Source organism: Chinchilla lanigera, unplaced genomic scaffold, assembly GCF_000276665.1.
Source record: "Chinchilla lanigera isolate Chin_1 unplaced genomic scaffold, ChiLan1.0 scaffold00090, whole genome shotgun sequence".
Lineage (NCBI taxonomy): Eukaryota > Metazoa > Chordata > Mammalia > Rodentia > Chinchillidae > Chinchilla > Chinchilla lanigera.
The window spans coordinates 793509-807438 of record NW_004955491.1 but is presented as its reverse complement, the minus strand read 5'-3'; the positions used below and the strand labels follow the sequence as shown (position 1 = coordinate 807438).

General features: G+C 36.9%; 1 protein-coding gene across 6 annotated transcripts in view; it reads left to right on the top strand.

Annotated features, from left to right (window-relative positions):
• Tpk1 (thiamin pyrophosphokinase 1) overlaps positions 1–13930 on the top strand; it is a 346630-nt gene that overhangs the window by 161132 nt on the left and 171568 nt on the right. For all 6 annotated transcript variants that reach the window (XM_013504640.1, XM_005404730.2, XM_013504639.1 and 3 more), the window contains one exon: positions 13737–13832. In XM_013504640.1, coding sequence (XP_013360094.1) covers positions 13737–13832 — 96 coding nt within the window. The remainder of the gene's footprint in view (positions 1–13736; positions 13833–13930) is intronic.

Sequence of the window (13930 nt, the reverse complement as noted above, 5' to 3'; positions counted from 1 at the left end):
TCATTGCTCACCTTCCCACGGCCACAAGACCCATGAGGGTTTCAGCTGTTGGCTACGAAGGAATCAGGTGGGGTCAGTCACGTCTGCCCGATGCCTAGAGGATGTTCAAGTATTTAAAACAAGAGAAAGCCAGTTAAATAAAGGTGACGTATAAATTGCAAAGCATTTATTTTCTGTTTCATCCAGCCAAAATACACCAAGTTGAGGTAAGCAGGGTTGAGCACAAAGCATGGCAGGTTGGGAGCGTGGATTCCAGTTCATTTCATGTCTTTATCAGCTGTGTGAATGTGGGCAAGGAGACTCTCAAAACATCTTTCTGCACGACTTGAACTGTGATAATCACATTTACCTTATAAAGTTACTGTGGGGCTCCCAAAACATCAGTCATGTCATAATTAATACCTCATAACTAAGTATATTCAAATGTTTTTCTTTTTTTTTTTTTGTATTTTCTCCGGTACAGGGAATCGAACTCACGACCTCGCGCTTGCCAGGCAGGCATTGTGCCACTGAGCTAAATCCCCAGTCCCATATTCAAATGTTATTAATGTTAATTTAATGAGGAAAACAGTTAATGATCAGTGAGTCACAGTTTTAAGATTAGATACCTTTGAGATTATCTGACTTTTCATAGAGTTAGGACGTGTTTCATTGAAAAATCTTAGTTTATTGAGAAGCATAGATTTTATGAACTACATACACTTTGTACTTAATTATATTAGGTGAGAGATGATTTGCAAGTTACTAGAAAAAATTTTCAAAGTGAATGTGTATGGTATCTAAGAGGAAATACCAGTTCTAAATCCTTAGAGTTATAAACTTAGTGCATAAATGTACAGTAGGTATTTCGGTGCCCATAAACATTTCCAGTATAAATTGTACAACTAGTTTTTGTCCTAAGTAAATGGGTCTGCAATAAAGGAATTGACTTAAAATGAATAAGCTAATAGTAAACCTAGGGATGTTTTCACTAGACTTGACTCATTGCTTCATATTTTATGAGACCAAATCTCTTTTCAATATAGTGCACAAAATATATGTGTGTTTTTAAAGGATCTGCTTCATTTCCCATGAAAGAGTTTTCATGGAGTCAGCATAGTCTAACCTGATAGGGTTTACGTATGCAAAATGTTAACCTACATTAACCTACATTAGTGAAATTATTGACAAACAGTAATTTAAGCAACTGAAGATGACAATGTAATGACTTTTACATTGGTCTTTTGAACTTAGATGGGTTATTGGCCTTCACTGCATTGTAATAATTTTGGTTGTCATTAAAATATAAATTATTTTTGTACACATACACACAAAGTTCCATGGAGACTATTAACAGTGTCTTGGACATGCTGGAAAACTTTGACATGTGTAGCATCTTATGTTTGTATACATTCTTCCCTGGCTTTGAAATGAATATTTACTGTGTACCTCATTGCATTATCTCATATAACTGCAGCAGAAAAATATTTTGCACATTCCTTCCATTACAGAAGGAACTGTGAGGTCCAGAGAGATTTTTAAAAGGTCTAAACCATTTCCTCACATTAAATTCCCTGCACATCTGTAGGATTTAGTTCTGTAATCACAGTAACTATAATTGTTGTTCTAGAACAGGTGTCAGTTGCCAAACTGCAAGTAGCAGGCCAGATCTAGCTTATGTTTTTTGTACTGCCGGCCAAGTAAAAATGTTTTTGAGATTTTCTATTTGTTGAAAAAAATCAAAAGAAGAATATTTTATAACCCATGCTATAAAGTTCAAATTTCAGTTTCATTGGAGCACAGACACTTCCTTTCATTTATTTATTTCTGTGGACACTTGAGTGCTGCCAAGGTGGAGTCTGATATTTAGGACAGCTGCCTGATCATCTGCAAAGCCTGAGAAATTACTATGTGGACCTTTACAGAGGAAGTTTGTTGATTCCTGGCCCAGGGGGACAATGTACCTCATGTCCTCTGCTTTCACATGTGCCTTTGTGCATTGCTGAATGGTTCCTGCATACTGCCCGGTGAGTTTGGCTTTTGTATCAGATGTGCAATAGGAAGACAGTGGGTAACTTCATGGAGTTTGTAGCTTATAGCTAATACTTTAATTTATATTTTAATAGTTATAAAGTAGACTGATAAATCTAAAACTCCACATATATCTATAGATACAGATAATATAAATATATCTTTGCTGTTGTAGCCCACTTGGCCTCCCTCTTAGGCTGGCTTAGCTCACTGCCTGCAGGGTTCTTCAGCATGTTCTTGACATACCATGTTCTTGACACCTCTAGCTTCCTGGGTTTTCCATTGCATTTTGGCTTTATTCCGATAGCTTCAGGACCACGGGGGCACATTGCCTGACTTCAGTTTTCCTTTGAAACCTGTGTAGATGTCTTCTTGACTGCACAGCTCTTGCACTCTATACACTTCTCAAACCAGCAATGTGTGGAGTATGACAAAATCTGCCGTCAGAGGAAGCAGTGGCCAGGTCCACTGAAAACATGGCTGCAGCAGTCAGTCTCTGAATGATCAACTGTACTGAAATGCATCCTGAGGAGCCAATTCCCTAGGAGTCCTTTCTCATCCAGGGTTATGGGACTCTCTTTTCAAATACAAGTTCAATGCTGTTGTATCCTTGAGCCTGTGATGGTTAGTGTCTTGCTGAGTTCTGAGATGACTTGAAAGCATCTTTCTTCTTGTTGCTGCTCAAAGTTGGTTTCTTTTTAGGTTTGCTCATCTGTTCAGATACCTCACCTTCCTTGGTCCCAAGTTTACACATGATTCCTTTGGGACAAAACTTAAGTTTTTCAAAATTTTCAGTTCTTCTTTTTGTACCAAACTCTCACTGTGAATATGGCTGAAAGCAGACAGGAGTCCCCACACCACAGCCTGCATATTGAGCTACCATGGATTTCCTTCACCAGATCAAATAGTCCACTACCCTTAATCTCTGCTGCAAAGTCTCAGAACATGGGAAAGATGTAGACACATTTTTTTGCAATAGTTCAGCACACATGGCCTATAGTCCAATTGGCAGTGAAGGCTGTACTGAAATGAGCCCTCTTGAGCCTGACCTTTAGTGTCTGTATTCCTTTCAGCATTCTGGTCTTCTGAGCCTTGGCAGAATCACTGTTTAGGTTTTCTCTAAGGCGCTCTCCAGACCTTTCTAAATTCCTCCGTAAACCATTTCTCAAGGCTTCTGAACCAATGATAAAGTACAGTAACACCTACTTCTTTGGTCTAAATTCTCTATTTTGGTCAACTTCCCCATTGCTGAGACACAGTAACCAATACCACAATTTAACAGTAGTAGAGGCTTCATTTGGCTCACATTTTAAGGAGATTCAGTCCATGGCTGGCTGGCTTCACGGCAGAAACATCACGGTAGGAGTGCTTGGCAGAGCCAAGATGCTTAGTTCATGGTGCCTGGAAATCCGGCAGAGGAGCAGTGCCTGCAGCGGAAGGGAGAGGGACTGGATACAGACCCCAAGTTCATGCCTTCATGACCCACTCAGACACACACAGAACTGCGTTTTACCAATCCACTGGATAGCTCCCAGTTTTCTTGCCAAGTTTGTTGACAATTACTTCTCACCATCTGTGTGTATATGTATGCAAAATATGAAAATGTGGTCCTCATTTAATTTTCAGTTGTTTCTGCAGAAACTTCAGCTATTCTTTAGAATCTTTTGGGTAACTCTGGGGATAAAACCCTAAAATGTTAATATGTTATTCTTTGTGATAAAACTCCATGTATTATAAATTCCTATCCATGCTTAAATGGCTGAATGAGAATGACCACTATCATAAAGACAATACTTTTTAAAATTAGTGTGCTAGGAGTACACCCCAGGCGTGCTAGGCAGGCACATGCCACTGAGCCACACCCTTAATGCCATAATCACAGTACTTGATTAGTCTAAATTCACTACCCAATAATAAAAGCTTTGCTAATACCAGGCCAACATATCATGTCTTTAGGAACCCTTTACCTTTTTATTCTGCACCTGTACACTCTGTGCAATGTTTATCTTCCCTGGATCTCGAAATGTATCTAATGTATAAATTCTTACATTTTAAATTTCTAGATACTGACATTCCATAGCCAATAGAAAACTTAATTATTAACGCAGCTAGTACTTATTTCATTTCTAAATGCCGATAATACATTTTCTAGATGTCTTATTCTTAAGCCATATAAATTAATATTTGCTCCATCTGTAACAAGGCTGGTGACAAGGATTCTTTATATTGCAAGCAACAGAAAACAACTGGCTGCAACAAAAGTTTATTCATTGCATCACATAACTGAAAATGGCAGTGGTGGATTTAGCTTCTGTTGATGCTCACCTGGGCCGTCGAAACCCTCTGCATGAGCTTCTTCTAGTTCTTAATTCTCCACCTACCACGTAAGCCTCAGTCTGAGGCACTGCGCTGTGGATCCCTGGCCGTCCAGGCTGCCTTCTCATTTTGTGGAGTGACTGCCCCCAGCATATTTTCTGCTAAAGAGAAGACATTTCTTCTGGGTGTTCATGCACATAGCAATTTTTGTGCTTCCTTTGACCAGAATGGCATATGTTCATCTCTAAGCCATCTGCAGTGGTTAGGGAAATAAACTAGTTAAATGTTTCATACAATTTCTGGCACATTTTAGGAATCAAATTGTGTATTTAGTAAATGCAGAGGTAATACCCAAAGAACAAGCAGGTGTGCCTATCTATTAACAGTGGAACTGAAGCTGAGGAAGCAGTATTTTTTAACTAAACCAACTTTATAGAAGTATGATGTATGTATCCCTAAAACTCTACAAAGTATGTAATACAACAGTCTTTGTTAATTCCTATCATTTTGTTCTGAAACCCTGTATCATTTTTATTGTTTTTGCCTTATTTTATTTTTACGTATGTTGTTAGTATTTTGCTATTGTTCTTTTTTATCGTTCTCTTTAAAATTAAAAAAAGAAATATAAAGTATAGAAGTGCTTGAAGAACATGGAGGAAATAAAAAGACTGATATCTTCATGTTATTTAGGTCATGTTCCCATACTTTTGACAGTATGTTCTTAGCACCGATATAAAAGATGGCTTGCAGTTGAGTGTGTCAGAGGGGCACTGGGAAGTTCTAGTAGTTGTATTTTTACATACAAAGAAAAGAAAATACCACTCAAAAGTATGATGTTAAATATGACCTGTTTGACTTTAGAGTTCAGGTTTTTCATTTTGCTGATTAGCTTTGATCTGTTACAAAAATCTTAAACTAAGGGGTTCATTTAGCTTTTGTTTGATTTAGGAAAAGTCTTCTAATGACTGATTTTTGCTTGTAAAAAGACTGAGATACCATTCTGAATGAAAAGCATCAGCTATTATATCTCTGCAGCCTTATTCACATCAAAATCTAAGGTCGCCAAACCTTTTAGGAATTTTAGGAAAGAATAGGGTGTTCTGTTTATCTTTTTCAGTAGAGTTTTCCTACCTAGTTACAGTTAGATAGAAGCAGCAGATTCCATGTGCATACTGCTGGCTGCTTGGAAGAATACAATGAACAAGACATCCGCACTTCAGCAAAGGTGACCAGTGTTTACTGCAGGGTGTTTAAGGTGCTTTGGGTGTAACTATGAACACAGCTAAGTTACATCTCCCTTCACAGAGTGAACATCCTGAGAAGAAGGGACCAAAAATAATGTGTAATGTGTTAGATGGTGGTATGACGGAGAAATGAAAAGAATCCAAGATCAAGGCTGCCAGAGCAGGGAGGTGGAAGCACGTGACAGCACAGGAATAAGAGCGGGGGTTCAGTGTGCACTGCATGAAGGCAGCATTTTACCAAGACTCAGTTAAGGAAGGTAGTTCCAAAGGATTGTCATGCATATGTCTTATTTTACTCCCACAGTAACTTTCTGATACAAGTGGTTTCTTCCATGTATGTTACATAATGGTCGTGAGACGCGTCCAGGGATAAAATGAGAGTTGACAGTTGCGCGGTTAGTTTAGACTTTGGGATCACGTAAAAATAAGATAGTTATCTGATGTGCATGGTTGAATACCTACCTAAGAGCTAAATCTTCCGTTCGTTTAATGTTGAGAATGTGTGGCGTGGTTGAGAGTGCTCCTAGCAGCTGGTGGGATCTGGAGTTGCTAGGAGGAGGAGCATCAAGCTGTTTTCACTTTGTCTGCACGGCAGGCACACAGAGCATATACGTAGCAACATGCATTTCGTGTACATTTTTATCTTGCCTGGTGGTGATGGTGGTGTCACGGAGTCACTCTGTGTTGGGAAACCCCTACGCATCTCTTAGTTTGTTCTTATTTAGGCAACTCTTGGATTTTATCAGCAACAAATGCTTTCTCCCTGGGTTCTTTACTTCCAGTTACTCTTAGCCTTTGTTTTAGTTTTCATATTTTTATCATTTATTTAGCACTTTGTTAATTCAACAGATACTAGATAATGGACTTGTTCTTAGTAACTAGTATCACTGGGATTTTTTTACATTTAATACCTCCCAGCATCTAGGTATGCATATATATAATTTTATGCAAGTGAGCTCCTTTTACTGTACAATGTTCATGAAATATTTATAATTATTATTATTGTCATTTTTCTAACTGTTTCTGAGTTCAAGTGCATCTTAATCTGTAGTTTTCATAGCATGATTTATATATTTCCTAAAACTCCATTACTTATACTGTACCATGCACAGAGAGTATCTTTGCATGTTTCCATATATGATTCTTGTGTAGCAGTTTTGAGAGAAACTACTTTATTGATGGAGCCAGAACCAAAGCAATTTAAATAAAAAATGCAGGAAAGTAGTTGTATTTGTAAGTACTTTGTCATTTTGACATAAATCATCTTGAATTTTTTTTATTGCAGAACTCACACTCATATTTGAAATAATTTATAATACGTAATGCATTATGACATTTTCTTAATAAAATGTCTTTCTTTTGCAGAATGTTATTTCCTTTAGATATGTGTTCATTTTATCTGGGTATTGGTTTTGGTTTTTTTTTTTTTTTTTTTTTAGAATGTGGCTTGTTGAGTTCGTTTATCTGTGGTTTCACTTTTAGTTACCTAAATTCAATTGCAGTGCAAAAATATGACATAGGAAATTGCAGAAATAAGCAGTTCATAAGTTTTTAACTGAGTCCATTCGCAGTAGTATATTGATATCTTTTGCCGTCTCTGTCTGTCCTGTCTGGGGACATAATCATCCTTTTGTCGACTGTATCCCTGTTATATACATTACTTGCCATTTTGCTGTTGTCTTATTTATCACATCGGCTGTGGGGATTCAGCTAACCCTTATGTCATGGTATAATGCTGCAGCTCAGTTCCCACATTTGCCTCAGTTTATATTATTATGTAGGTATTGTGATATCTCACATTGTCATGTAAAAGTGAATACAGCACAAGAAGATAAAGACCATATTCATATACATTTTATCCCAGTACGTTTGTATAATCTACTTTATTAGTGGTTGTTGTTGCTAATCTCTTACCATGCTTAATTTATAAATTATACTTTCTTTCAGATGCATGTATGCAGGAGCATTGCATTGGGTCTCATGTTATCTGTGATTTCAGGAATCCCCTGGGGGTCTGAGAATATGTCCCACTTGGAGAAAGGGGAGGGGCTTCAGATATTGTAGATTGGGGAGATGGCTTACTTCACGGTAAAGGGCTGGGGGTGCCCCGTCTTAGTGTTGTCCTGAGACATGGGGCACCTGGGGAACCCACACTTGTTGTATCTATTGAGTGTCCCCTCAAGCTGAGAGGGGTCTGGATCTTAAACAACTTAACAATCAGGATCTGTAGAATAGATATGAGAAAATAATGATGTAAGTGTTGGTATTTAAGGGGAATACAAGATATTTTCTGTGTGATCCCAAAGAGTGAAATTAAGACCTGTTATAAGGCAATAAACGAAGATATACTTCAACTTCATATAAAATTTTTATCGATTTTAATAGAATTATTTAGCTGTCAAATGAGCTAATTATAAATTTCCTGTCAGTATAGGTTTGTACCCCCTTAGTAGGAAGGTAGAAAAGAGAATCTATTTGGTCATGAACCAAATTTTAATGGATATTTAAACCTTTTCTTGGTAGAAGGGCTACAAAAATGAAACAGCACTATGTGCATTTCTCGGTAATAATTACTAGGTGATTTTTAAAAAACAGTATGAAATGTTTAAAATGTACAACGTAAAATCATAAAAAAAATTATTTCTTTTTGTGGTCTTGGGGATCAACCACAGGGCCGTGTGCATAGCAAGCAAGCCCCCACCACTGTGCTATATCCCCAGTCTAAAACAAAGATTTAGGTAACTGCCACTCAGATTAAGAAGTGTTACCTGTACAGTTCAAAACTCCTGTGGCCATCTGAAGTCTGAATCTGAAAAACTATACTGTATTCCTTTTATACTTCAACAAAAGCTTTGCTAGGTCACATGTAAAAGTCATTAACACAGTTTTAACATGTTATATGTGCATTTAATTGGCTGAGGTATGCACAGGTACCACAGCCTAAAATTCAACCGACAGTGGATCAACAGTAATTTAGGAAAAAATTTGAACAATATTGAACATGTATAGAATTTTTCGTTGTTGTTTCTGCCAAACAATATAGCATAACTATTATGTGCATGGAATTTGTATTGTATTAGGTATTGTAAATAATACAGAGATGATTTTAAGCACATGGGAGTGTAGGGAAAAATTGGAAGGATATAAACAAAAGCCCAGGGCAAAACACAGGTGACTAACAGAGTACAATCATCACATGGTTATCTGTGGCTGACAACTGTAAGATCATCATATGGTAATTGTGTACCATGTGCTTAAAAAGAAATGTACCCTACTCTGTCCTTTATGAAAATGTTACCCAAATGGTATCCTGGCCTTGTCCCCTTCCCAGAAACAAAGGTGAAAAACCCTATTGGGTTAGCCCACACCAGTCAGCAAAGCAGTTTTCCCCTGTAGATGTGGACACATCTCATACTCACCAGGCCATCCCAAGCAGAGGCCCCCTATCTCGCAGTACCACTCTGCTGCTGAGATAGCTCTTCTTCTGCTTTCTCTGCATTTGCCACACTTGAAAAATAAACTTTTGCATCATGCTATACCAGCCCTGACTCCTCCATTTTTCACTGAGAGCCCCACCCTTGCATTCTTTGCTGGCGTGAGGGCAGGAGACAGAGAAAAGCAGAGGGTCACTCAGAGACACCCCCACCACTGGATGCAACAGGAGGATACACATAAGCTTCTTACTAATACTGCGGCATCTTATCAAGGAGGCTAGAGCATGTATAGCTATTCATATGTTCTGAGGTCCTGGGACCAGTGTCTGAGATTCTATGGCATTTTACTATCGGTATGATTCTGTCATTCATGAACATATGATACATCTGTACTGGCTACGTGTTTTACTTCTTTATTCATTTTCTCTGTCAGAATGCTTCAGAGACTGAGTAGGCCACTATTTTTGTAGTAATGTGAGGCATGTGGAATACATAATCAAGGTAGTTTTTAATTCCATTTTTTCTAATTATTAGTAAAGAACATTTATTCTATTGGCTTTTTCAGGCTTATTCTTTTATAGCTTGCCTATTAAAATATTTTGTCCTTTTTCATACACTTACTTACTCTTTATAGGTTCCTAGAAGTCCTTTATGTGTTCTGGGTAGTAACCATTATTAGTTACATGCAGGGAAAATATCTTTCCATTTTGCAGCTCCCTTTTTTACTTTATTAATGTTGGTTTGAGTGAACAAAAGTTCTCTATTAAAGTCTGTGCATTTGTCGATCTTTTCATCTTACCTAGTTCAAGTTCGGATCATTTTCTACTCTATTTTCTGGCAAATGACTTTAGACCCTGGTAGTGCCTTGTCAGGTATCCACGTATGTAGGTCTGTTTCTGTCGTTTCAGTTCTGTGCAGCTTTTTATTCAGCAGCTACACATGGATGCTTGCTGTGTACTGGTCACTGTCTGATTCCTGCAAGCCGGTTGTGTATCACGCAAGCACTTCTGCCCTTGTGCTCATTGTCCAGTGCTGTATTTTGCCAGGATCCTACTTGTTAATTATTGTAACTCTATAAATCTGAATACCCAGAAGGACAAATTCAACTACCTGATTCTTTTCCCAAATTACCTTTGCCTTTTTTGGCCCTTTGTATTCTCATACATTTGTATGATCGTCTTTCCAAATTTCATGAACAATATTGTTGGTAGATGATATTTATTACCTTTCCACCCCTATAAGTTTTTGCTACTCTTTCCATATATATGTGGAAAGTTATATTTTAAGTAAAATTGATAGTTAAGGGTCTATAACATAGGCTCTTTAGCGATTTTTGTATGAATTTTAATTATCTTCTTATATGAATGAAATATAAAGGTGTGATTAAGCCTGAGACACTTTCCAAACATTTTTTTCAGAATGGTCTCAACTTTCTGATCTAAGGATAACCTATCACCCATGGCAGTCTATATAGTTGCGCATACTATGTATGCAGAATACACTGTATACAATCAAGTTGGGACTATTTCATTATCAATGGAAGTTCACTTACTCCCAACGGCAGGGCTTCCTGATAAATGTCTACTTCAGAAAACAGAGCTTAATCCCAAACTCCAGATGGAATTTCCAATGTCCACACTACCAAACAAAAGGAAATAATCTCTTAGGTTAAAACAAAAGTAGAATAACTTGTATATGGAATTATACTGAAATTTTTGACATTAATCTAAATCTTTCTAATTCATTAGAAGCCAAGATTAATAAAAGGTAATATTAAGAAATAATAATCCAGTTTGAAAAAAGAGGAATATTCATCAGAGCAGCTTGTTAGAGTTATTTAAATATATGTATGTAGACAAAAATGCATACAAAAGGTATACTATGAAAACAGAGCTATCTTCTAGCTCAAAGTGTATCAAAAAATTGCATTCAACTAAAAAAATTCAAAGATAGCAGCACTTAAAAATTTACACTCAAACTTTGACATCTTAAGACTGTTTTTAAAAATTTTGCTGTTTATGTTTTAGGACGATTTCTCCATCATTTAAAATAAAATGTGTGTATTTCTGTTAGGAAACTAGTATTGTCAACTATTTATTAGAAAGTCTTAGGGGCTGGGGATTTAGCTCAGCAGCAAAAGCGCCTGCCTGGCAAGCGCAAGGTCGTGAGTTTGGTTCCTGGTACCGGAGAAAAACAAAAACAAACAAACAAACAAACAAAAAAGTCTTATACTTTCCTAATTGGCCAAATTCCATTTATTATCTTCTAGGTCCTTCAATAGCGAATATGAAGGATTTCTAGTTTTTGTTTTAAAGCATCAAATCACTGAAAATATTCAGTGTCCCAGGAAAATTAAGTTTCATGCCACAAAAAATAATTATAAATATTAATATACAAGATGCAGGCCAGCATTTTATGATACCACACTACCCCTTGTCTGTGGGACCTTAGTATTTCTTGTCTTTAGCTTTCTATGTCTTCTCTCTGGGGTCTTAATATGTTGCCATATGACCCAGCAGTCAGGGCAGCCAAGGTCTATTACTGCCCTTGCCTAGTACTTCACTTTGCAAGTCTCCCTTCTAAATGTTAAATGTTCCGAGAGCTATAAGAGAGTTTTCCATAGTCCTTTTCCAACTGTGTTTAGAATCATCGAAACTCCAAGAACAATTCCAAAACGCTGTGAATGGTGGTTAGATACCTCACCTAGAGTGTGTAGATGTACTCAGTGTAGGTATCTGAATCTCTCTCCATCCTGACCTAGATTTTTCTGTATACCAATTTTGGTTATAAGGTAAAGTAGGATAATCTACTCTTGCTCATGTTTCAGGTGGCTTGTTTTTCTTTTTAATGTCATTGCTGCTAATTACTGCCTAGCTAGTGAATTGTCGGTAAGTCAGTTTTTACCTCTTGATTTTATTTTCTTAACACAATTTTCCAGTGGTATAGACTATTTCTTGGGGTCTGTTTGTCTGTGATTTTCCATGTGGTTCTGCCCTGGTTCTGTGAAGATAGACAATGATGTGTTAACCATCTACTGTATTACTATTTCAATTTACCTACCAGATACTATTTCCTTTTATACGATTTTCCCTATTGTCAGTATTTACAAAAGAAAGGCGCTTTTCTATGGTCACACCTGTTTTATTTAGCAGTAGGTTGCCTGATTGTCCTCACCCAATGACAGCAAACCTTTTAGAGCTTTCAGTGATAACAAGTAGCCAGCAGTAGCATGCAGGTTCACCACCACTGTTCTAGCCCTTTATTATTATACACGTCTATAAAGATCATTTAATAAAATACATTTCTGCTTCCTAAGAATATTATTTAAATAGGTATTGAACATTTACTATATGGCATCCTCATGCCAGGCACTGGAAACAATAATGAATAAAACAGTTCCTGCCCTCAAGAAACTTTCAGTATGATGATTTTTGGTTTAGTGCGTGTAATCTCTTCGGTCCTGATAATCTCCCTATGTGCTGTGGCATATGCTCAGCTCTTCTTTCTTACACATGCTAGCCTGAAACAAGTCACTTCTTTCTGTCCTTGCTTAGTGATCATGTAGTAAATTTCAGTGTTCTTTAGGGTCAAGGAAGTGTATGTCTTGTAAAGATGACATATGTATCTTTTACAGCATAATATATTTCTGAATGATGAGAAGTTAATTTTTTCACTGGTCACTACTATATCATAGGACAGCCATAAATGAATGAAGCACAGATTGTGCTTGACACAGTTAAAAAGACCTTGAGGTAAAAGAAGAACTTTTAAATCGACTCAGAATGGTTCTTAGAATAATTGAAGAGGTAGTATGGGTGTTTTGTATCCTTGAAAACTCTTTGGCAACTTTTTGTAATAGATTATATTTAACTTTCCCTTGCTCAGCTGTTTGTCAGAGTCCAAGAACTGACTTATGCCTGAATAAAGAAGTCTGAAGTCCCATCCTGGTCTGGTTTTGCGTACCTCTGCCTCCGAGTGACATTGGAGGAGAAAGTGTCATTTCAAAAGCACGGTCTCGCGAGGCATCTAAGTTCACTAGTGACAACAATTTGGCATTTTTGTGGCTTTGTATTTATAAATATGTGTCAGTGTTTTGCAGTAGATAGACTCTCTATAGGAGAGAAGACAAAGAACTTATAAATTCTCCTTATTATGTCTGAAAGATAATACAAGAGACATTCATGCATGCATAGCACTGTGCTGCTTTTCGTATGAGAAGAGGGTATAAGGAAATTTTATAGGAGAGCTAGCTTGATTTTACATAAAATGTAAAATTTTATCATTAGTTCAGTATTAACATTAGCTTTTCCAGTTATGTAAGTAAACTTACAAGGTTTCTTAAAGAACTTAAATGTTTTAGAAATACTTTCATTTTGATTTCAGATAATTCCACAGTGAATATAATTTATTATACTTGTACAAGGCCCTCAGGTTTATCTTTAATGTCATCTCGTCACTGTTTTTTAAAGACCATTAATGTAGTATCATCTACATTCTCTTCATAAAAAATGATTGCTGCAATCAGCCCATTATTGTAATATTTTAACATTATTCCTTAAACGTCCTGTCATGTGAAATAAAAAGACAATGATAATGATTCTATTGATAGTGGAACCATACAGGCCTAATAGAATATGTCTGTTAACTTGTCTTTCCTTGTGTAGCTCTTGATCATGTTCATAAGACAGAAATCTTTACTTATTCTTACTTTTTCTTTTTCTTCCACACATAGGGATGTGAACTTATTGCAACTCCTGATCAGGACTACACTGACTTTACCAAGTGCCTGCAAGTGCTTCAGAAAAAAATAAAAGAAAGAGGCCTACAGGTAAGCTAGACACTTGTTTAGGGGCTAAAGTTCTCCTTACCAAGGTTCTAAAATACCACTTAAAGCTCTGATGTATTGGAAATATTTATTAATTTTGT